This window comes from Anomalospiza imberbis, chromosome Z, assembly GCF_031753505.1.
Source record: "Anomalospiza imberbis isolate Cuckoo-Finch-1a 21T00152 chromosome Z, ASM3175350v1, whole genome shotgun sequence".
Classification (NCBI taxonomy): domain Eukaryota; kingdom Metazoa; phylum Chordata; class Aves; order Passeriformes; family Viduidae; genus Anomalospiza; species Anomalospiza imberbis.
The window spans coordinates 67,272,105-67,296,928 of record NC_089721.1 but is presented as its reverse complement, the minus strand read 5'-3'; the positions used below and the strand labels follow the sequence as shown (position 1 = coordinate 67,296,928).

Below are 24,824 nucleotides of genomic sequence, written 5' to 3'. Positions count from 1 at the left end.
TTGGCTGTCTCTTCTGGATGGACTGGACCAGCTGGGAGACTCATGAGCCCATGGTAGACATACAGTGGCAGCTCAGGCTGCATTTTCCCCACAGGCCTCATACCCTCTCAGTATAATAGTACCATCCTTCTATAAAGTATAGAAGAGGGAAGGGGGAACCTTGTATCCTGTTGTCCTTTGGGCAGTACTGACCAGAAGTAAGATCCTCCTTTGTATTAAAAAAAAATAAGACAGTAAAATAATTGTGATACCAGGTTACTTTAGCATCTAGAACTGGGACTCACCAGTGCAGAACCAAATGAAAAAGGTTTTATCTATCTAATCAGGAAATATGTGTTGACATTAATTGTCATTAAAAAAATAAATGTGTATGCATCTTCTTGTGTTTTTGTTTGTTTTATAACCCTAGATTGGTGAATTGTTGAGCACCACACACCCTGCCAACAAAGCCAGCCTAACTCTTTTCTGCCCTGAGGAAGGGGACTGGAAAAACTCCAACCTTGACAGACACAACCTTCAAGACTTCATTAACATTAAACTTAATTCAGCTTCCATATTGCCTGAGATGGAAGGACTCTCTGAATTCACAGAGTATCTGTCAGAATCAGTAGAAGTGCCATCGCCTTTTGACATTTTGGAACCTCCAACCTCAGGAGGTTTCTTGAAGCTCTCCAAACCCTGCTGTTACATTTTCCCAGGGGGAAGAGGGGACTCTGCATTGTTTGCCGTGAATGGATTCAATATGCTTATCAATGGAGGATCCGAAAGAAAATCTTGTTTTTGGAAACTTATCCGGCACTTGGACAGGGTAGATTCCATTCTGCTCACTCACATCGGAGATGACAATCTGCCAGGAATCAATAGCATGCTTCAGCGAAAGATAGCTGAACTAGAAGAGGAACAGTCTCAAGGGTCTACTACCAACAGTGACTGGATGAAAAATCTAATCTCACCTGATTTAGGAGTTGTGTTCCTTAATGTACCTGAGAACCTGAAGAACCTGGATCCTAATTTTAGAGTAAAAAGGAGTGTAGAAGAAGCTTGTTTTACTCTCCAGTATTTAAATAAATTGTCTATGAAACCAGAACCTCTCTTCAGAAATACAGGAAATACCATTGACCCTATCATTTTATTTCAGAAAATGGGAGTTGGCAAACTTGAGATGTATGTGCTTAATCCTGTCAAAAATAGCAAAGAGATGCAATATTTTATGCAGCAGTGGATTGGTACTAACAAAGATAAAGCTGAATTCCTGCTACCAAATGGCCAAGAGCTAGACATTCCATTATCCTATTTCACCTCTGTCTCATCCCTGATTGTGTGGCATCCAGCTAATCCTGCAGAAAAAATAATCCGAGTTCTCTTTCCTGGAAACAGCACCCAGTATAATATTCTAGAGGGACTAGAAAAACTCAAACACTTGGACTTCCTTAAACAACCAATGGTTACACAAAAAGACCTAACTGGGAACATTGCGAGTCCAGCTGTGAAACAAGCGAAATTGAAACAACGAACAGATAGCAAGGAGAGTCTGAAGCCTGCTGCAAAGACACCACCAAATAAGCCTGTCAGAAAGGAATCTAAGGAAGAAACACCAGAGCCTGTGAAGCCTAGTCCAGTACCAGAAAAGCCTCAGAAGCTGGAAAGCAAAGAAAAAGTTCCAGTTAAAAAAGAAAAACCAACAAAAGTAGAGGCCAAACCAATAGTGGTGGAAAAAGACATAGCAAGTAAGGAAGAACAACTAGTGAAATCTGAAATACCTGAAAAACAAAGTACAGATGTAAAACCGAAAATGTCAAAGGAAAAGACGGTGAAAAAGGAAGTCAAACCAAAACCCGAAGAAAAGAAAGAGGACAAAGAAAAACCAAAGAAAGAGGTTTCTAAAAGAGAAGAGAAAACACCCATCAAAAAAGAGGAAAAACCAAAAAAAGACGAGATCAAGAAAGAAGTTAAGAAAGAGGTAAAAAAGGAAGAGAAGAAGGAAACTAAGAAGGAAATAAAGAAAGAAGCTTCAACAAAAGAAGCTAAAAAAGAAGCTAAAAAAGAAGAGAAGAAGGAAATAAAGAAGGAAGACAAAGAAGCCAAAAAGGACATCAAGAAGGTTCCTAAAGAAACAAAGAAGACAGCTACTCCTTCAAATGAAGCCAAAAAAACAGCGGCAAAGCCTAAACCACAAAAGAAGGAGGAACCTGCTAAAAAAGAAGCAATACCTGCTGGAAAGCCAAAGGAAAAAGTAAAAGTAAAAAGTGTGAAGAAGGACCTCAAAGTCAGTGGAGCACAAGCTGCCCTTGCAGCAGTTGGAGCCACAGCTGTAGCAGCTGCAGAAATTACAGCCGGTGGAAAGGAGCTTGAAGCAGAGAGATCCCTTATGTCTTCACCAGAGGATTTAACAAAGGATTTTGAGGAATTAAAAGCTGAAGAAGCAGAAACAATAAAAGAAACAAAATCTCAAGTTGCACTTATAAAGGATGATCTGAAATTCACTGGTACAGTACAAAAAGATACCTTTGAAGTACAAAAAGAAAAGTTGGATAATGAAGGGCCTGCTGAGTCATCTGATGAAGGCATAACTACCACAGAAGCTGAGGGGGAGTGTGAACAGACACCAGAAGAATTGGAATCTGTGGAAAAACACAAAGTTGATGACAATGAAAAGTTTGAAGATGAGGGAACTGGCTTGGAAGAATCATCTGAAGCAGATTATGAAGAAAAGGCAGAGACAGAAGAAGCTGAAGAACGAGATGAAAATGAAGTAGAAAAAACACAACTGGATACCACAAAACCATATATGGAAGAACCAATAAAAATTCCAGGTGGCTCAGAAAAAATATTAACTCAAGTAGATACTAACATAAAAGATGAAAAGTATATTGAAAAGGCAGATTATGAGACATCCGATGAACGAGCTGAAGAAGACAGGGAAGAAGCAATAGAAAAGGCAGAAACTGAAGAGACTGAAGAAGATGAGGAAGACAAAGCAGAAGACATCATAGATGATGAAGAAACTGAAAAAACGGAAGCCGAAGAAGATTACGTGATGGCTGTGGTAGACAAAGCTGCAGAATCTGGTGAAGCCGAGGATAAGTATGGCTTACTCATAATTACACCAACTAAACAGTCAGAGTCTCAGTCTCCAGGGATTGAACCAGCTTCTTCTATCCATGATGAGACACTACCTGGTGGTTCAGAGAGTGAAGCCACTGTTTCTGATGAAGAAAATAGAGAAGATCAACCTGAGGAATTCACTGCTACTTCAGGTTACACACAGTCTACCATTGAAATATCCAGTGAACCAACTCCAATGGATGAAATGTCAACACCCCGAGATGTCATGAGTGATGAAACTAACAATGAGGAAAGCGAGTCACCCTCTCAGGAGTATGTGAACATTACCAAGCATGAGATATCACTGTACTCTCAAGAGTTCAGCAGAGCTAAACTTTCTCCACTTCCAGATGCTTTTAATGGGTTATCTGAAGGATCCAAAACAGAGGCCACAGAAGGTAAGGATTATAATGCCTCAGCTTCCACCATCTCACCACCCTCTTCATTAGAAGAAGACAAATTCTGCAAATCTGCATTCCAAGATGTATACCAGCAAAGAGAAAGTGAAATCCAAGGCACTGACAAATTAGAAATCAAAGAACCCTATCAAGAAGATGGTGGAAAACATAGTTCAGCCAAGAGTCCAGCTGACAGTTTGTCCCCTCCATCGCCTGTTGCCAAAACACCACTGAGTGAACGCAGTGTGAATTTTTCGCTCACTCCCAATGAAATCAAGGTTCCTTCTGAGTCTGTCCCCACTGCTAAATTGCCTGATGTACACCAAGAAGTTGCTGAAGAGCACTGTGCAAGCCCTGAAGATAAAACATTAGAAGTAGCATCTCCATCACAGTCTGCTGCTGGTAGTGCTGGCCACACACCTTATTATCAGTCTCCCACTGATGAAAAGTCCAGTCAGCTTCCCTCTGAAACCAGTGAAAAGTCAACAGAAGCTCCTGTTAGCTTTGAGTTTAGTGAAGTCAAAGATGAGTCTGTGAAATGCAGAATAAGCCCTATGGATGAGCCCGTACCAGATTCAGAATCTCCTATTGAAAAGGTTCTCTCGCCTCTGCGGAGTCCTCCACTGATAGGTTCAGAGACCACTTACGATACATTTTTGAGTGCTGATTTAAAGTCCCCCACCAGAGATTATGGAAGTCCTTCTGAGGGGAAACCTGAAAAAGACAAATCACCTGTTCAGATGAGCCCAGCTTCTGAAGCAAGCTCTGTGGGCCTCTTCCAAGAAAAACAAGATGAAAAAAGCATGGAATTTATGGTAATTAAGGAAGGCTTGAGCTTGGAAAGGAAAATGGAGGATACAGAACCCAGCAGCTCCCAGTCTTCACTGGTCTTGGATGAGCGGAAGTTAGCAGGTGATCTCTCACCAACTCAAATAGATATCAGTCAGCTTGGTTCTTTAAAAGAAGATACCAAAATGTCAATTTCTGAAGGTACTGTCTCTGACAAGTCTGCAACTCCCGTTGATGAGGTTGTTGCGGAAGACACCTATTCCCATATAGAAGGAGTAGCTTCTGTCTCTACAGCATCTGTTGCCACTAGTTCATTTCCAGAACCAACTACTGATGATGTATCTCCTTCTTTGCATGCTGAGGTTGGTTCTCCCCACTCTACTGAAGTCGATGATTCCCTTTCAGTATCAGTTGTACAAACACCAACAACTTTTCAGGAGACAGAAATGTCTCCATCTAAAGAAGAGTGCCCAAGGCCTATGTCAATTTCTCCACCAGATTTCTCACCTAAAACTGCAAAATCAAGAACACCAGTACTTGATCACAGATCTCCTGAACAGTCAGCTATGTCAGTAGAATATGGTCGGGAGTCACCTAAGCAGTCCTTAGCAATGGATTTTAGTAGGCAGTCTTCAGAATATCCTGCTGTAGGCACTAGTGTGCACCATATCTCTGAAAACGGACCAACAGAAGTAGATTATAGCCCTTCCGATATACAAGAGTCTCACTTTGCACAGAAGATTTCACCTGTGGAACAGTCATCTTACTCTCAAGAGAAAGATATTTCAGAAATTATTTCAGTTTCTCAAATTGAAGCTTCATCCTCAACTTCATCAGCTCATACACCTTCCCAGGTAGCTTCACCACTGCCAGAGGAAACTTTTTCAGGTGGTGTCCCACCCAGAGAGATGTCACTGCATTCTTCTTTTACCTCAGAAAAGGTACAGAGCCTGGGAGAAAAGCTGTCACCAAAATCTGACCTGTCTCCACTAACTCCAAGGGAAACTTCTCCCCTGTATTCTCCTACTTTTCCAGATTCACCTCCTGCAATCACAGAAGCAGTGTCAGGTAGTCACACACCTTTGTTGGCACAGCGAGTGTCTTCTGTCACAGCCTTTGGTTATCAGGAACCCCTATCAAAGCACAGTCCAGAGCCTTTACTCAGCCCAGATAAAGAAGATTCAGAGAAAAGCAGCAGGTCACCAGAAGAACTTAGTTATTCATATGAGGCCAGAGAGAAAACTATGAGGTCACCAGAGAATATCAGCTATTCCTATGAGGCAGTTGGAAAATCTACTAGATCACCTCAAGGCATGGATTATTCCTATGAGACAAGCAGAATAACTACTAGGTCTCCTGAGACCACAGATTATTCCTATGAGATAACCAGGAATTCTACTAGATCACCCGAGGGTACAGACTATTCATATGAGATAATGGCAAAAAATATGAGGTCATCTGAGGTCACAGATTATTCTTATCAGGTAACAGGGAAAACCACCAGGTCACCAGGGGCCACAGATTATTCTTATGAGACAGCTGGGAAAACTGCCAAATCACCTGAAGCCACAGATTATTCCTATGAGTTAACTGGGAGAGCTACCAGATCACCCGATACTATGGATTATTCCTATGAGACAACAAGGAAAACCTCTAAGTCACCAGAAGCTGTTGGCTACTGCTATGAGACAACTGGGAGAACCACCAGGTCATCAGAGGCCATGACTTACTCTTATGAGACAACTGAGAAAGCCTCCAGTTCACCTGAAGCCACAGATTACTCATTTGAGACAACTGGGAGAGCTACCACTGGGAGGTCACCTGAAGCTACCAGAAATTCCTACGAAGCAAGTGCACATTTTACTCCAAGCAAATCATTAGCAGAATCCCGTCAAGATGTTGACTTATGCCTTGTATCCTCTTGTGAATATAAGCATCCCAAAACTGAACTTTCACCTTCATTTATCAACCCAAATCCCCTTGAGTGGTTTGCAAGTGAAGAACAGTCTCAAAATCAAGAGAAGCCATTAACTCAGTCTGGGGGAGCTCAGCCTCCTTCTGGGGGAAAGCAGCAAGGGCGGCAGTGTGATGAAACTCCTCCCACATCTGTGAGCGAGTCTGCCCCATCTCAGACCGATTCGGATGTTCCCCCGGAGACTGAGGAATGCCCTTCCATCACTGCAGATGCTAACATTGACTCAGAAGATGAGTCAGAAACCATTCCAACGGACAAGACAATTACATACAAACACATTGATCCACCACCTCTCCCAATGCAGGATCGCAGCCCTTCCCCCAGGCATCCTGATGTTACCATGGTTGATCCAGAGGCTCTGCCAGTTGAACAGAATTTAGGTAAACCTTTGAAGAAGGACCTCAAAGAAAAGACAAAGACAAAAAAGCAGGGTACTAAGACCAAGTCATCTTCTCCTGTTAAAAAAAGTGATGGTAAATCAAAACAAGTAGCTTCACCAAAGCCAGCTACAAAAGAATCTTTAGACAAAATTTCCAGAACAGCTTCTCCAAAAAAGAAGGAATCTGTAGAGAAGACAACCAAAAATATCTCTAATCCAGAGATAAAGTCTCGAGTGGAAGAGAAAGATAAGGATACCAAGAATGCAGCGAATACAACAACATCCAAGTCGGCAAAGACTGCAACCACAGGTAAAGACAAGTAACAATGCCCTGGTGTTATGATTTTCTTAGTTGCTGCAGTGTTGTTAGTTTGCCATTATATCAGCTGAGAGTGTGGCTTGTGGCATATCCTCAGAGAAAGTTCAGGTTTTAAGTACAAATGCAGCATGTAAATGCTACATTTAAATGTCTGAAAGTCACTAGTTTTACTTTTATAACCTGAGAAATTTTATGTTAGTTTGCCCAGAGAGTACATAAAATAGAAAGAATTTAATACAAGCTGTCTAAACAGTTAACCACTTAATAGAATTGAAAGTACCACTTTTGTAGGTGAAGTAAAATCAGTGGCAAGGCAAACCCTTTTATTCATTGTGAGAAATAAGTAGATACAATTCTCTTTAACATAAATTAATACAATTTAATATTGTGGGAGGCAAAGTCACTATCTCTCTTTGGATGCTCTTATTACTTTGCTGGATTGATTTTAAAAGCAGCATTTAAAAAGATTTAACATTAGTAAAAGCATTTTGAGTGAAGTAAGCATGTACATCACATAATCTGGTCTTATGCCATCACTGATGACTAAACATACAGAAAGTTAATGTAATTTTGAATGTCTGTTACACATTCTAAGTAGCAAAAAAAAGTGCATTAGATTACTGAAGGAGGTATTGTGCTAATCTGTTGTTTCCAGCAGACCTTGTTAGGGACTGTTTGGGGGATACTTTTATTTTTCTGCTGTAAGGACTGATGTTCTGTTGAAAACTTCTTTAAAGGAGCAGTTCTAGGATTCAGCACGAACAAACCAGCATTCAGCTGTCCTTAGGTTCCCTGTTTCTGGTAGTTCCTTTCTCACACCATCATTTGCATCTCCCTGTTAGAAGACACATTTTAAAGCAGCAATGCTGCTTTAATTTGCTGCATTTCTGCAGCACTTCAGCTCTATATTGAAGTCATTAGGCACACTTCTCAGGTATGTGCTGGAATAACTTGTAATGACGTGAAATTGTAAAAATATAGCAACAAGTATCTTAATCAGTGTTGGTATGCAAAATTATAAAAGACATCAGAGATTTTTTTTATCACCTAAGATGATAAAATATTTTGTGACAAAACCCATAGCAAAACCACTCTAAATCAGGAAATCTTATCACTTCATTTGGCATTTTACCCTGTGGTGAGTGTTAGAACATGCTAGACAACTATAAGGAAGTTTCCTGGCCTTGCAATATTTGACCCTAAATTAATCATATTGCTCAGATAATTGTTTACCACACTTAATCAACATGAGAGAGCTAATAAACCATAAATGTTGATCATCTAGGTAAAATTACTGGCTGAAGCCCGATTTTTACTTTACATCATGATTTTAGAGCAAAAGATGTGATTTTTTTATGTAATAGTTTTCATGTGTTTACATGTTGCACTGCATTTTGACTAAAGCTCTTCTTCTTGGAACAAGTACTGTATATACTATTTACAGCAGCAAAGAAACACTTCCCCCTACTTTTTGTGATAAGTGGCTAATTCATGTATGCAGATAAGGACACAGCAGGCAGACAAATACTCGACTCTGTACACTGAATTGCTTTGCAACTTCCTCCTTCCAAGTTCCTCCTTGACCCTCTTTGTGCTCACGTGTGGTAGCTTCCTGATGCATCTGTAAGGCAGCCTGAGCATATCAATTGCTATCATGTCTTGCTATGTACCTCAGAATTCAGGACAGCTTCAAATTTTCATGGCTTCCTGTGTGATACTAGACTTTATAATCAGTCATACCCTAGACTTTCAAAAAGCTGCACTTCTTCATCAGGAAAATAATAGCACCATTTACTGAATGATAATTCAGTAATCACAGCCCTGCATAGTAATTGTTGGATAATATAGTATATTACTGGAAAAAGTTCAGCAAAATTTTTGTTATGTGGTAGTGATTTTTTATAGTTTTATATAGTTCCAGTTTTTCAGGTTTTTCCTCCCATTACAATCATTATTGGGGTACAACAAAACTGTAACATACATAATATGTACAAGAGTAATTCCATAATTGGTCACATCTCACCTCAGTGGTAATAAAAATAATTAATAAATGCATGCTTTTAACCAGCCTGTCATATATTCTTTTGTTGTTTGATTTCCAAAGGACCTGGGAATACTAAGGTGGCAAAATCTACAGCAGTGCCTCCAGGACCTCCAGTGTATTTGGATCTGGTGTACATTCCCAACCACAGCAACAGCAAGAATGTTGATGTTGAGTTTTTCAAGAGGGTGCGGTCATCCTACTATGTGGTGAGCGGGAATGATGCTGCGGCCGAGGAGCCAAGTAGGGCTGTTCTGGACTCCCTGCTGGAGGGCAAGGCACAGTGGGAGAGTAACATGCAGGTAGGCTCTTCATTTCTATCTCAACCTAGAAATCTAACCTTTCTCAGCTATGAGAAACTGGAGAACTTCTGGCATGGATGATGGCTGCCAGAGAATGGGGCCCTGTCTTGGTTTGAAAGACGGGAGTCTGACAAGGAAGGCAGGAACTACCTTTGGAATGGAGAATATGGTGAGAGGAAAAAGGACCTGCACCCAACACCTTTTACTCAGACCAATTCTCCCACTATCTCTGTCCTTCCCAGACAAACCACCAGGTAAAAAGAGAGAGTAGCTAGCTACACTCTTCCCCTCAGGTGTGGCAACGTCTTTTGCCTCTTTTAAGTACCTCATCCTTATTGTCTCCTACCAAAACACATGGGAGAAAATTCCTTGAGAGAAAGAAACAAAAGGAAGAATCCTAAACCCCAGCAGGCCCGCACACTGGGCACCAGTGAAACCATTGATGATGTGTGAAGCACAAAGCTGCACTGCACTCCCTTCAGACCAATTTCTGGTTTTCAAAACAGCTGAGAGCTGGCTTATAGGGCCAGCTGGCCGTCTCATAATTTTATTACACCACATATATGATCTAAGTTTGGCATTGTTGCAGTTTTAAGTAGGGAAGAACTGTTTCACACTTTATGTACTCCACACTTTATGGAGTACATGCATTTGGAAACTTCATGTGCCTTTCCATTATGATGCATAGTGAACAAAATATTTCTGTATAATCTGAAGAGTTATCAGTGCAGATTACAACCTTATATTTCTCTTGAAAACTGCATCTCAGCACTGTGAGAAACAAGCCTCACTCTTCAACATTTTTAAAAGTTTAATAAGGGATAAAAGGGACAGTAAACAGCAATGGGTGCATAGCCATAGCTAGAGGCACACCAGCTAATCATAACAAGTCTTCTTAAATACTTTTTCATGGCATGGTCAAATACATATTCCTAAAGATTAAACATATTGAAACATTTCTTGAAACTTCTTCACATATTCCAGAAATTCTTTAGCTTGGTCTGACCCCTGACCCATCTTTTTAGAATAAGTGCAGTAATCATGGATGTGATTTTGAGAGTCGTGTTTCATTTCTGTGGTTTCAGCAGGCAATAGTGATAGTCAAAGGGTCAGTGGCAGGGGTCTTTATATCTGTTCTTCAAATGTTATCTGACCATGCAGACCATTTTAGCTATTTCCACAAGTATTTTAAATCAACATCAGCTATTTCACAAAATCATCTGTTATTCTCACTTCTGTCAGTTAGTTACAAAAATAAAGGCATTAGTTATAATTCCACAATTACAGTTACTTCTGCAAAAGTTAACACATAGCATCCACTTTAGTATTTTGTGAAAGCCTAAACTACAATTTATGTTTATCACACTAAAATATACAAGTTACATAGGGACCAAGGCACTGGCCACAATAAACTGACAAATTATACTATATTAAATGCATTTTAAAAGTGATTAAAATTGTATGATATCAAAATCAGGGAGATTAATAATGATTTGCAAAAGCCAATACATAATAGCAAAAGCCAACAACTACATATTTATAACAGCACCTTACAAAACCAACATTTTATTTTGATAAATCTTATTTTCAGTCATTCTGCCTTACCTATGTGTTGATTCCTTTTTATTCGTCCATTTATTCAAGTATTTATTGCATAAAAATTCACTCTTTCCAAAAGGGAAACACACTTGTTGGCTGGGGCTTCTTGAAAAGACATTTTGCATATCAACTCTTTCTGTGGTGCATTCAATAGGACTTTTTTTTTGTGTTGCAGGTGACTTTAATCCCAACCCATGATTCAGAAGTGATGAGAGAATGGTATCAAGAGACCCATGAGAAACAGCAGGATCTCAACATCATGGTTTTGGCAAGCAGCAGCACTGTTGTTATGCAAGATGAATCTTTTCCTGCATGCAAGATTGAACTGTAAGAACAAGACCGTGCATCACAAGATTCAACTTTGTTTCCAGAAATTCTTCAATTTGAAAACACCTTTCCTGAAAATTCAAGTCATCTATTTCAACTGCTGAACTATATACCTGCCAAATGCTATACTGTGTCACAGTGATGCAAGTCACTAATATTTTTCAGTCTTTGTTGGTTGCTAAGGGAAATAACAGTCTTCCCATTGTAGAGTACAAATTACTGCGAAAATACAGATCCAGTTGCATCAACATTTTGAAACCATGCACTAGCAACCCCAATTGACTTTTGTCAGGTAGAGGCATTTGCCCTCTAAAGAAACACAAAGTGAGAAAGAGAAAGAGGGGTAGGAGGAGAAAGTAGTATATTTTTAGGTCTGCATTAGTCTCATGGCAATAGATGTATCACTTACTACAGTCTGCTTATGTTCTCACATGAGAAGAAAGTTTTAAATTTTTATCAATATGAGCTATCACTATGGGGATCCTTTTTTAAATAATTATGTTAGCTCAAACATAAAAAGAAAGAGAACATGGCTAGGAAGGGATGTATGACCTAATCACTCATCAGCAGCTTTTCACTTTAATTAGAACTCTGCATACTGACACACCATAACAAGCATAGGCCAAATATGCATGTAGCCTGCACCCCATCCAGAAGTCTAAAACCTTTCTGAAAACATGCAGAATTGGTGGTCTAAGGCATGCTTCCAGCGAAAGCCCGCTCACTCCAGCCAGAACTGACCAGTCCACATGCTTGAACACCCATGTCCACTGTCAATTAACTGAAGCAAAATACCAAAGCGGTTGGGAATACACACAGTAGACAACTTGCCTTAGAAAGTGACTTGAATGTACAAAGAAACTTGATGCACTTATTTTTTAATGCTGAGACAGCAAATTTATAAAACATCTGTGTAGGATCATAGTTGCACCAGTAAAGAAGCGTGAATGTGCATGTGTGGTATTAGGAACTTATCTGACTGGTCAAGTGGTTTGGTGCTCTGAATTACACATATTAGTTATGTGAACACTTCATAGATGCACCTGGACAGCTCAACAAGGCAAGATGAGCTTTTTTTGAAGGCTCCTTTCATACTGTGGAAGCAAGATTGAAGTGGTGTCCAGTCTCAGAGTTATAAAACTTGGTAAAACATTCAGAATGATTGAAAAGGTGAGCCTGTACAGTATTCAGCCTTCCTTTGTCTTACCTGATTTTATTTGTTTATTTTAAGAGTAAACATGGGAACAAATGTACAAAAGCCTTTCTTTTTAGTGCTGTATGAACTTTTAATACATAATTTGTAACAAACATTTTCATTTACAGGTAAATGCAAAGAAAAAATTTTTTCCGGTGAAGGCATTCTTTTTAGTAGTTTTTTTAAGATAAATGAGTAGTGATGTTTAAGATTCTATTGAGAATGGATATTGAGGTAAAATTTAGTGAAAACAGTCAACTGTCAATACCTTTTTCAGGAGACAGGTATGGAAGGATACCCTCATAAAATTATTCTGTTGATGATGACAGAAAGTGGGATTTGAGAAGTTGATTGCCCAATACTTAAAAGGTTGTAACCTACATGAAAAAGGATAGAACAAGCAATAAACTTAAATAAGTCCCTTCTCTTCCCATTTCCTTCCCTTCCTTTCCCTCCTCTTTGCCTTTGCTTTCCTCTTTCCTCTATTCTTTCCTTTTCTCCTCCTCTTTCCTTTACTTCTCTCTCCTCCTCTCATTTCCTCCTTTTTTTCTCTTTCACTTCCTTTCCCCTTCCTTTCCTTGCCTCTTCCTTTACTATTCTTTTTTTCTTCCTTTCCTTTCCTTCTTTATGTCTCCCTTCTTTTCCTTCTCTAGGCTGCTTGCAGAGGAACAGCACCACTGCTCTGTGATTTAAGACAGTTTGGATTTTTTAGTCTCAGAAATTTTACCCCAATTTAAATGATCTTGTTGTATTGCAGAAGGTCTGCAAATCTGAATTTGAGAAGCTGTAACGGCCCACAGCACAGGCTTATGTGCTGATTGTATGAATCACCATTATGGCTGGTATTAAGTTTTACAATGTAGTGAATTATGACCTCATTTTATTTTCTCTACTTATAATTTATTTCAATTTTACATTGTTAGGATATTTTTGTTTAATAGGTGTAAGTTTGCACTCCTAATTTTTATGAGGGTTTTTTAATACTGGTTTAGGGTCTTGTAAATGTGGGCTTCTCATGCCCATTTAATGCTGTGAATTACTGTTTGTCAGTGGTTGGGGTTTTGATTTATTTTCAATGTCTTCTCTTTTTTTAGGTTTCTCTAGCAATGCTATTTTATTTATTGCTATACCTTTTCAGTAGTTAAGAATAACTCAGAGTGACTATGGCACAAAAGGCAGATGGAAATGTATTGTGAAAACAAGCATGTTTCTGGGCTCATATCATTCACTTAAGAATGCTTTTGTAATACGTAGTCTACAAAGATATGGGGTATCTTTGCAGACTATGTTGTATAATTTTGCAGCTATGTTCTGCAAAATTTTTGGCAGAACAGTTGTACTGTTTCTACAATTCTTTCTGATTTGTCTATTTTATTATCTAGGTCAGAATTCAAACCTTTTGAGTGGGTGGGAACAGATTTTCTGATTTTCTGACAACACCTGAAATGGTTTGGTAGAAAATTAAGTACAGCAGTGGTTTTGTGACTAATCTCACTTATGCCACTTACTCCTGTGAATCAGGAGCAATTTTACTACTGTCAGGGAAGTTACAGTCATCTGATCCTACTGTATATTAAATTGGAATCAAGCCTTAAATATGCCCAAGCAAGTTTATGATGGCTGAAGCATTTGTTTTACTTCTGAAATAATAATGATAATTAGACAGTTACATGTACATTTGCTTTTTTTGCTGCTACAAGAATACTAAAACCCTGGTCTGGCTATTCTGAGGTATTGTAATACCTGTTCCATCCACTCCCTTCCAAATGGCAATGGCACCTAGATTCAACACAGCGATGAGCTCCTCCACTGGCCCCTCTTGCCCTTAATGACTTTCCTGCCTGTGGATTTAATCTACCTGTGCTAATCCTAGTACTACACAACTAGTTTAGTGTAACAGTCATCAAAATGTACTGTGTACATTAACGATGAGTGCTGTTGATCAGCATAGATTTCTAGGAGCATGGTTTGTTATTGATTACTCTAATTGTAAAGATTCAATACCTGAGTGCAAAGAACACTCCATTTCAATGATGGTATTACCCATAACAACATTCCCAGTCATGATCTTTATGCTATTAATATAATGCTTCATATAATTCAATGAAGAATTAACTTTGGGGATCCCATCCCACTCTTGAACTTCGACAGGGCCTCTCTTGCATGCCTTTTCAAAGTCCTGTGGTGGGCCTGACTCATTGACCTCTATTTTCACCCCATCTTTCATAGAAATCACTTTTGATTTTTTTTTTACTTATTTTACATACTGTGGTGAATGGAGATAACTGTGTATATGAATGTTGGGTTTTTTTTTAATTGTCTATGATAGCTTATGCATTTTAGGAGAGTTCTGGTACTCTTTTACTAAGATTTAATAAATTTGTTAATTGAATTTTCAATCCCTCTCAACACAAGCAAATGAGTTCCAAAGAGCACTTGCTGTGCATTTGGAGCATTTCTGTCATATGCTTCTCTTTGTTCATCTGTCGCCAGAGGTTCTTGCTCAGTAATTATGTTTTTGAGAGAAACAGTAATTTTCTTGGTCTGGATTTACTAGAATATGAAAAAATATAATGTTTACACTTGAAAGAAAAGCTTTCATCTTTTCACTTAATAATTGAACAAAACACTAAAATCAACTATGGGTAAGCATTTCTTAGAATGCAATTATATTATTCACCTGGTTTAAAAATGTTTCCTATTTAAAATTTAAAAAAAAAGCAAAAACTCTCATTTGTTGTGACTTTACAAAAATTCCTTTAAAAATAAGTGTAACTAAATAAAACAATGGCATAAAATATAGAAATAAACAAATTTAAGGAGCAGCTTCTCTCTACTAGGCTAACTAAGAGCTCCAGAAGGCAGGAGCTACCTCTTCAAGACTGGGCTGTAATCTCAATGTAAAAGACAAAATCTAAAATATGCTTTCACGCATTGCATGCAGCCATTATCTTCCAAACTATGGAAAGAAAGTCTTGTGGCTGGCTGAGAAGCACCTCACACACCTCCTCTCTCTTGTTCTGAATGGTGTTTGTGTCAGTCTGCAGCTGTGTATGGTATTATGTCTTATAATCCTGCATCACTTCTATTCTATCCAGTCATATCTAATGTAGAAAATTAGTTTCCAGTGAAAGTAATATGTAGTGCTTTTATGATATTTGTGTGCAATATCCCCTCTTCCATTGAGGATATTTGATGTAAAGGAATCAAACTCAGTTCCACAATAAAATACAAAAGTGGTAAAGTGGTGTTGACATGTTTCTTGTCTTTGTGTATGTATGTATTTTTAAGTTCTCCCTTTCTCTCAGTCATGATTACCTAGTCTATGGGGCTTTTTTCTGAAGATCAGTGATTATTTTAATGCCAGACAAACCCCAATCTTTCTTTAGAAACTGGAAAATAAATGTGGAAGGATACTTTTATCTTGTGATGTGAAACATATACCATGTACCATGACATGGCTTCTCTTTGTTGTTCTCATTCCTGTATTCCTCAGCAGAATGAGAAAACACCTCATCTTCAGTAAGTACACAGTCACAGATGATGCCAAATAAAGTTACATCAAACTGAGCCCACCATGAGGTCTTTTCAAAGTTGTAGCAGTTCAACAAGAGTATGTAGCTTGTCTTCAGCAGTCATGGACCTTTTCTGACCATTACTGCCTATTCATCTGGTTAGAGGGGACAGAGCATGTGGGGAAGCTGAGCCCTCAGTTCAGTTTTTTGCTCTATAAATGTTAGAATTCCTCTACTGCTGTTGAGGGATGCTGTAACATCAGGCTTTCTGCCTTTGTGTAGTTGCTTTCTGCTGCAATGCCTGCTGTACTGAGGTGCAGCAGTCAATGGTGATGGCATGAAAGCAGGTAAAGGCTGGGGCAGCAAAATGCAAGGGGTGCTCACTCCCAGGAGAAGAAGAGGTCCTGTGGGATTTCCTTCACCCTCAGACAGCAGTTTTCTTTTGCAGACCCTTATTCATCTCCAAAGTCCAAGGGTTTATTTCTAGCTTCTTGTGACAATAAGAAATGCTGTACTTGGCTTGAGCATGGTGAAATAGGGAAAGATGATGACTAGATGAGGGAAGTCAGGTGCTGCAAATCTTATGTCCTAAGTATAATTCTGCATATGTGTACATCAAGGTTTTCCAAGCTTTGTGGTAGAGTAACTGATGCTACTTAAAATATATTAAAATGATTCTGCAAAGAAGACAAGGTCAAGTTTCAATCCCAGTCATTTACTTGCAGCTGCATATCAAAGTTCTGGATTTGCATAGGTGTAACAGGGGCCAGGCCTGCCTGGTGTGTGGTGTTTGGCTTGCTGCTTCTAGATGCCACATGAGAGCTCCTTTCTTCAACATGGCTTAACAAATTCAACCAGCTTATGAAGTATTATTTCAATTTTCATGGGAACATGATGGTTCATCATATCTTTTCCATCTATCAAAAATGGGGGATCCTAGAACAGTAGACTTAATTCTTGATTTCTAGTGTTCTGTGGATGGGAGGAAATTTTAGCTTTTCCTTGTTCCCAGTGTCTTCGTTTGAAAAGACAGATGCTTGCTAAGGAAGGCAAGAGCCTCCCTTGGAATGGAAAATGTAAACCCCCCCCTCCCCTCTGAATTATTATAATTTTGAAATTAAGGGGTTCTCAGGCAAAAATATGGGAGTAGGAATAACAGTTCTTTATTAAGAAAAAAAATAAATGCAGTAATACAAAACAGCACTGACAGAATCAGAATACGACCTGATACCCTGTGGGTCAGGGTGCTGGTAGCAGTCCCATTAAATGGTGGCTGCAGTCCTCCTGGAGTGACAGATGTGAATCTGTTGAAACAATGAGCCTATAGAAAGGGAGTACATTTCCTCTGAAGGTCCAGTGGTGGTGTAGATGGGCCTGGTCTTCCTGTGGGAATCCAGGGGGAAAAGGCTGCCTGTGGTGTTCCAAAACTCAGATTATATCCAGGTAGGAATGCTTGTCTCCTCCCCTTGGGCACAGCATCTCACAATGGGGTGCTGTAATTTTATCAGTCATGCAGTGAGACTCAATGGCCTGTTAACAGAAGATATTTCCCAGAGGGAGGATTGGTTGTGGAAGAGATAAAGAAAACTGCCCCACCTGGTTTTAACAGGTGGCCCAATTAAGAGAAGATAACTGCCCCACCTCAAACAGATGGGAATAGAACACACATCCCCGGCCACATCTTGCATTTGCAACCTAAGACACCCAGGATGTGGCAAAAAAGAGGTGTTTAGGGGTCTCTGATTAACAGCTACAGTGACATGCCATAGATCCAGTTTGTGCCCAACATTGCAACAAAACTCCTTGGCTTTCTAAAGCATCTCTGGGCCCATAAGCATCGCCCATGTCCTTCATTCAGCAAGCAGGTTTTGACCAATGCCTGCTGTTGTAGTCACTATTCATCTTCCACAGATGTGACTAGTCTGCAGTAGCATGTACCATCCTCTTTTGTGATGTGTGTACCTTCTTTGACACTGTCTCCCACAGCACACTCCTGGAAAAGCTGGCAGCCTGCGGCTTGGACAGGTGCACCTGTTGCTATGAACTGGCTGGATGGCTGGGCCCAGAGAGTGGTGGTGAATGGTGCTGCATTCACTTGTGCTCTAGTGATGTCCCACAGGGATCAGTGTGGGGGCCCAGTATTTTTATTGATGATCTTGATGAGGGGGTCGAGTCTACCATGATCAAATTTGCAGATTATACCAAGCTGGAAGCAAGTTGGTCAATCTGTTGGAGGGTACAAGGGCACTGCAGAAGGACCTGGACAGGCTGGATTGATGGGCAGAAACTAACAATATGAAGTTTAACAGAACCAGGATCTGGGTCTTGCACTTTGGCCACAACAACCTCCAGGCTGTGGACAGAATGGCTGGAGAGTGGCCAGGCAGAAAGGGGCCTGGGGGTGCTGGTGACAGCAGCTGAACATGAGCCAGTAGTGCCCAGGTGGCCAAGAAGGCCAGTGGCATCCTGGCCTGTACCAACAATAGTGCAGCCAGCAGCAGCAGGGCAGAGATTGTCCTCCTGGACTCAGGACTGGTGAGGCTGCACCTCAAATCCTGTGTCCAGTTCTGGGCCCCTCAATTGAGGAAGGACATTGAGGCACTGGAGCATGTCCAGAGAAGGTCAGTAAGGCTGATGAAGGGTCTGGAGCTCAAGCCCTGTGAGGAGAAGCTGAGGGACCTGAGATTGTTTAGCCTGGAGAAGAGGAGCTCAAGAGTGAGTTGATCCCTCTCTACAACTCCCTGAAGGGAGGGTGTAGCCAGGTGGGAGCTGGGCTCTTTTCCCAGGCATCTAGTGACAGGGAAAGAGGACATAGTCCTAAACTACATCATGGGAGGTTTAGGTTGGACATTAAAAGGCATTTCTTCACAGAAAGGGTGATTGGGCATTGGAATTCCCAGGGAACTGGTGGGGTCGCTGTCCCTGGTGGTGTTCAAAAAAAGACTGGATGTGGCACATAGTGCCATTGTCTAGTGGACAAAATGGTATTAGGTCATCATTGGACTTGCTAATCCCAAAGCCTATTTCTCAAATCTTTTCCAGCCTAGTTAGTTCTGTGATTCTGTGATTCAGATTCAGCCCAAAACTACCAGAAGCTGCATAATGCTGACTGCCCTCATGATAGCAGGAGATTTGCTGTTTTTTTGACTGCTATGGTCAGCATCATTTCCACCAGATAAAAAATCCAGAAGAAAACTACAGAACTAATTCAGCAGGCACTATAGTCTGCACAAGCATTTTTTGCTGGTCCTCATGGATCATTACCACCTGCTTCTCTGCACTTCAACAATTCCTGCATTACCAGCCCCAGTATAAATTGCTGGCAAGGTGGAGGTTGACTGTGTATCTGATGCCAGCTTCACTGCCAAAACAATTGCATGTCATGATTTACACATCATACTGCAGATTGGTCCATCACCTGTGCTTGTGAATCACACAGAAAAGATAATTGATATATCCTGTATTATGTCCTAATACAAACAAAGCTAAACATATATAACAATGCCTATATGCACTAGAGTTGCATCGTCTGTACCTGTTAAGGTCCAGAAAATAATTTTGATTGAGCTTTTACAAACCTCATGTTATTTTACCTCTGCTCACCTGTGTTACTTCCCTAACAGCTGAAGGTAAACTGAACCACCAAGCCAATTAAATACTTAATATGAACCCTCCTCAACAGTGCAAGTCAGTATACCCAGACAGAGTTTACCGTTTCCAAAGATGAAATTATACCAGGAGTTACCGTGTGTAATGATCAGAACAGGCTTGAAAATTTCTTTGCCCAGATCACTTAAGGGAGGAATTGTCATGATTTGCAATAGTAAGATATATTGAAAGCTGAATTTTGTCCTGCGCTTGTCACTGGGGCTCTAACTCTAAGGTTATTTCTGTGCCTGGGGCACTTTCAATTTGGAATGGGTAGAGTGGACTTGAGTTCATCAGAAAGGTTTAAGAGTAGTACAACTCAGTATTATGCAATTGCTAGCTGAGTTCAGTGACAACTCTGATTTCTGTAGGGACACTGATGCAGAGTACGTGGTACAGTTTTCTACCACATTCTGCATCTAAAGTTACTTTTGAATTAATGATTTATCACTAATTTTTGACCTATACTTCATTCTCCATGGTTTTATTGTGAGAGAGTCACGGTCACAAGTTCAGGATGTCAGCAGTACAGCAGTAGCTTCTCTTCTACAACTGAAAAGCCTTTTCCTCATTTCAATAGTTCCTATCATTAAATGTCTGGAAAGGTATATTTAACTCTACTCTCCACAGATGTGCTCAAATATTCAAATATACTTTGGAGGGCCGAATTGTAGTTTGTACATAAACTGACCCAGGAACCTCAGCAAAAGTGGATGCTGTTTAGCAAAGAACATCTTGCATCCATCTAAATCAGTGGTGCAACTCCCTTTTGTAGCTGTCAACTCCAGCTTCCTGAGGAGGCAGGGGAAGTGAGGACACTTGCTAACCTGTGCCCCAGGCTGTCTTCCATCTGTCTCAACAGCACAGTGATGACTGCTCAGGTCAGAAATCGCCTCATACCAGCCAACCTTCACCCAAAGCTGACAAGCATCATTGTCTTAGTCCTATTGTTTAAGGGTGACCAGGGAACCCTGGGATGGGCAGGCAAGCAGCTGGGACAGGCCACTTAGGGAAGGAACAGGTGCCTGACACCAGCACTGTGTGTAGGACACAACATATGACCCGTTCTGAAAGCATCTTGTAACCTTATCTTGGCAAGGTCAGGTGTTACCACAAATAGGGCCCATCTGTGAAAAGCTTCTGGCAACATTTATTTGAGCTGCAAGGGTATAAATATGTAATTTTCTTCTTATGAATAATGGATAATGACCTTCAGTGCTTTGCTGGAACTGTTCTGCCAGTAACACTCAAGGGAGGAAGAGTTACATATTCACTTGTCTCAGGAGCAGCATATTTGGTGTTTGAATTGGGATGCTGCTTTTTTTCTCTTAAGAGCAGCCAAATTCTTTACCAACATACCAAGTAGGCTTTGTGTTTGTATTGGCCTCTGTTTCTTTTGGCTAATATTGTTGAAGGGTCTCTCCTAGACTTAGGAAAACATGGGAGAGCTGTTAACATTGTTTGGCATGTACAAGTCTGGCAATGCTGTACCACGCACACTACCACAGTCAGGTATTATTTGGGCTGCTCATCACAGCTCAGTGACTATGCAAGCCAATGTACTACTGCTTATAGCAATGGGAGATTTCCTCCTGCCCTTAGCAATAAAAACTCCAGGAGTAGGGAAATTATTCAAAAACTTGCAAGAAGAAAGATGCACTACTGTGATTCAGAACTATACTGACAAGGGAGAAACTGCAATAGCTTTAATCATAATCACAGCTGCAGTCAAACAAAAACAGGATGTGAAGGAACATTTCTAGGAGAGATATTCCAAAAATAGAAGCTAGTGTTACTACTAAGAAAGATTTTGGTCTGTCCCGTCCAGGAAATATTTAGCCAGTACTATTCACATATAGACACGTCTAGACAGCTGTCTGAAACAGGACAGCAAGAACCAGAAATGCTTCCAAAAGCTTGAGAGCATCCTAGTGAGAAAGTGCTCATTGACTAAGTTGTGAGCTTGCATCAAACATCAAGAACCAGGGAGCAGGGCTGGATGAATCAGAGCTTTTTGTGTTTGTAGAGCACAAAGCTGTTTTTTTATATGCATATATATATACACATCCACACTCTTCCCTTAGCATCAGAGCTCACATTTAAGCAGCAGCAGATCAAAAGAAGCTGTATGACTTCCCTGCCCCTCCTCCTTTTAAATGTAGACAGCTGCATCGCAGCAGGCAATGGTGAACACAGCAGAGCACACATGGCTGCAGGCATCTGGACAGAAAGGCTTTTGACTACTTAGGGCCCAGTTTCACTCCTAGGTGCTGCTTCAAACTTATTTTTTAAGAGTAATTCAGCAAGCAGTTAAAAAAACAGGTTCTGTGTGCAACATGATTTATGCAAATAATCAAGTCTTAGATTTCCTAGGGTGGGAAGGAGAAAAGCAGGTAAGTTAAGCCAAATTAGTTGACATTCTGCTGATTTTTCATGTTGTTGCATTCAGTACAGAGCTACTCTATGTGTCTTCCTGGGGAAGATTAGCATATGCCTGAACAGCACTGGTCTCTGAATTAGCCTGTCTCACAACTTGTCTTACTGTTGACCTTGCTCAAAGCTAGCAGGTAGGAGAGAGAAAGCACCAAAGAGGAGAGTACCTTCTTCCCCTCCCTTAAGCTTCATTTGCTAATACATGTTTTGAGTGTCTTGAGATTCAGCTGTACCCATGATCCTCAAACCTCAGGGTGCCCAAGCACATGGTACCCCAAGCTGCTTGCACAAATGAGATGTGGCTGTGGGGCAGAGACATGGCTAGCCTCCTTGGAGAAGGAGAACAAATAAATGTGAGATGATACATAGGAAGAACTTGAAGGGAATCACAGGTGAGATCAAAAGGAAGCAGCAATGAGGATTGCTGGAGAATTCAGGAGGGTGCAGATACACGTACTGGACATGTAAGGATTTGCTAGGGGTGAAAACAGTTGGCTAGACAAAACATTAGAAACTGGTTGCTGTTGAGACCATGGTGAAACCTATGGTGGGGAGGAACAGGACAGTAGCTACTGGACCATAGAGAAATACTTAGCTGGGGCCTAAGGGGAAGAAGGTCCCTAGGGTGCAGTTGGTCCAGCTGGTCAGTGTCAAATGTGGCATCTCACTCAGGGTGATACCAAGGGGACAGATGAATGAGAGGGTTTGGCTTTTGATTTAAGTCACAAATAATCTGGATCCTCTGCTTGGGATCTTGGTCTTGGGTTTGATGTCCTTCATCTGGCCCCATTAATCTGATTTGCTGCCTGCAAAGCATTTTGCAAAGAAATACCCTTCTCCCAAGGGCAGAGGGGGATATGGGAGGAGACTAAGGATAAGGAAGAGAAAGGTTGTATCTACTAGCTTAAGTTTATGCTTTAAACTGTGGTCAGAAGATTCCAACCCACGTGCCTGGAGTAAAACAAAGATGCAACCTATAATATCCATTAGCAGGCTACTCAGAGCTCACAGGAAGGTTTTTTTTCTCTCCTATTGCTGTAATAGTTAAGTCAAAATAAATGGGAAGGAGGGGTAGTTGTGGGGGAAGTGAAGCCAACCCTGTGAGACAGCAGGGACAGAGCAGCTGGCAGTTTGCTGGAGCTCAATTAGCATTAGCAGCCTGGTGTATCTACCAGCAGGCTGAGAGAGGGAGGGTGGAGGTGCTCACAGAAACAGGCTCCTTGTGCTGCCAAGAGGCCAACAATAACCATGGAGAAATGTGTAAAATTGTAGTGTAATGAAGATCCCAAGAGCTGACCTGTAAAGAGAACCTCATACAGGAATATGGATGCAGGAGTAATCACAAAACCTTTGGAGCTACGGCCCATGTTCTTAAACTGAAGAACTGAAATAGTGGTCAGGGAAGGGACACTACATTCGCTTGTGTCAATTAGGAGTGACTATGATCTCTTTAAAACCACCAGTTTTAAGGAAATTGTTCTTAAGAGTGTATTTGGCCTTTTATCCTTCCTTATGGCTCCCTAACTTCTCCTGGTAATCAGAAAGCATTTAGACCAAGAAAGAGGAAAAAAAAATTCAGGAGACTTTTCTCAAAGGTTTTCCAGGAAACTCCACTACTAGACAAGCCAAAAAATCATCCACTTACCTGGCTGGAGACAGCACTCTCTTAGTGCTCTATGGGATAAACTACGGGAACTGCTGACAAGATGGGGTCAAGGACATTAGTACCAGTTTTCCTGGACATGAAAAAGTAATCAGGTTCTGAGTGTGTTTGCTGGGAATTCTAAGAAAGGTGTCTGGTGTATTTAATGTATGCTTTCCTATACTTAAAACAAGTTCACAGGTCTGCAGCATGTTCTCACTGGATTTACAGCGGTTTGTGGTGTGAGTTTTATCACTGCAAAACTACACAGATGCACATTAAAACTCAAAATGCTTATTTAGACCCTGTGGTAAAGCACAGTGAGACAACAGTGTTGCTGTTGCCTTAAGAAACTGCAATTACAGCAGGGCTGTTGCTCAGGTCTCCCTGTTTTAAAGGATCTTGTCCCACTACGCACTCCAAAAAGTTGCTAGCTGCAGCTAACAAGATTCAGTGGGAATGTATGAAGGGACGGATGCTGATGCATCACAACCACAATCAATGCACCGATTCTTTCCTCCCTTGCCATTTCCTTGTGCTCTTGTGAATAGCTACATTGTTTTACTGATCTAAAGAATGGGGCATGGGACTGTGAAGGGAATTAGGTCAAAAACCTCATGAAACAGTGCCCAGAATATAAAAGGGAAGTGCACTGCAGTATGAGGCTCCTTGGTGCGTGCCGAGGTGATTGCACATTTCACTAGTGACTAGAAATTGAGCAAAGCAAAACCAGTTAATACAGAAATTTCTAACATCCTTACAGTAAACACACATCTGAATGCATATTGAAGTGCTAACTCACTAGGCTGAAACTCTTTATAGTTTTAAAAATAGCCTAATGTTAGGCTTCCTACCTTCCTACTCCATTCACAGAAGCCTCAATTTTCCAAATGGGTTGGGAAAAAAAAACCAAAATTAATCAATATATGTTAATCCTCTTAGTGTCTGCAGTTCAGAGTAGCAAAGGCATTCTTTCCTGTGAGAAACCCCTACTGAAACAACTTGTGTTTGAAATTCTTCCCTTTTCTTTTTTTTCTTTCCACTCTCTAGACCTTTCATCACAGGCAAGCTACTTCTTATGCCTTTGTTTCTTTGTGTTGTCTCTATCCCATCTCTTGCCTGGCTGATGGTAGAAAGAAAACACAGCATATACAGGA

General features: G+C 40.6%; 1 protein-coding gene across 1 annotated transcript in view; it reads left to right on the top strand.

Moving 5' to 3' along the window:
• MAP1B (microtubule associated protein 1B) overlaps window positions 1-15,673 on the top strand; it is a 76,640-nt gene extending 60,967 nt beyond the window's left edge. Inside the window, exons 5-7 of the mRNA XM_068177416.1 lie at window positions 410-6,956; window positions 9,070-9,308; window positions 11,083-15,673. Of these exons, the coding sequence (XP_068033517.1) occupies window positions 410-6,956; window positions 9,070-9,308; window positions 11,083-11,238 (6,942 nt within the window). The 3' untranslated portion in view covers window positions 11,239-15,673. The remainder of the gene's footprint in view (window positions 1-409; window positions 6,957-9,069; window positions 9,309-11,082) is intronic.
• Window positions 15,674-24,824: the final 9,151 nt, after the last annotated feature.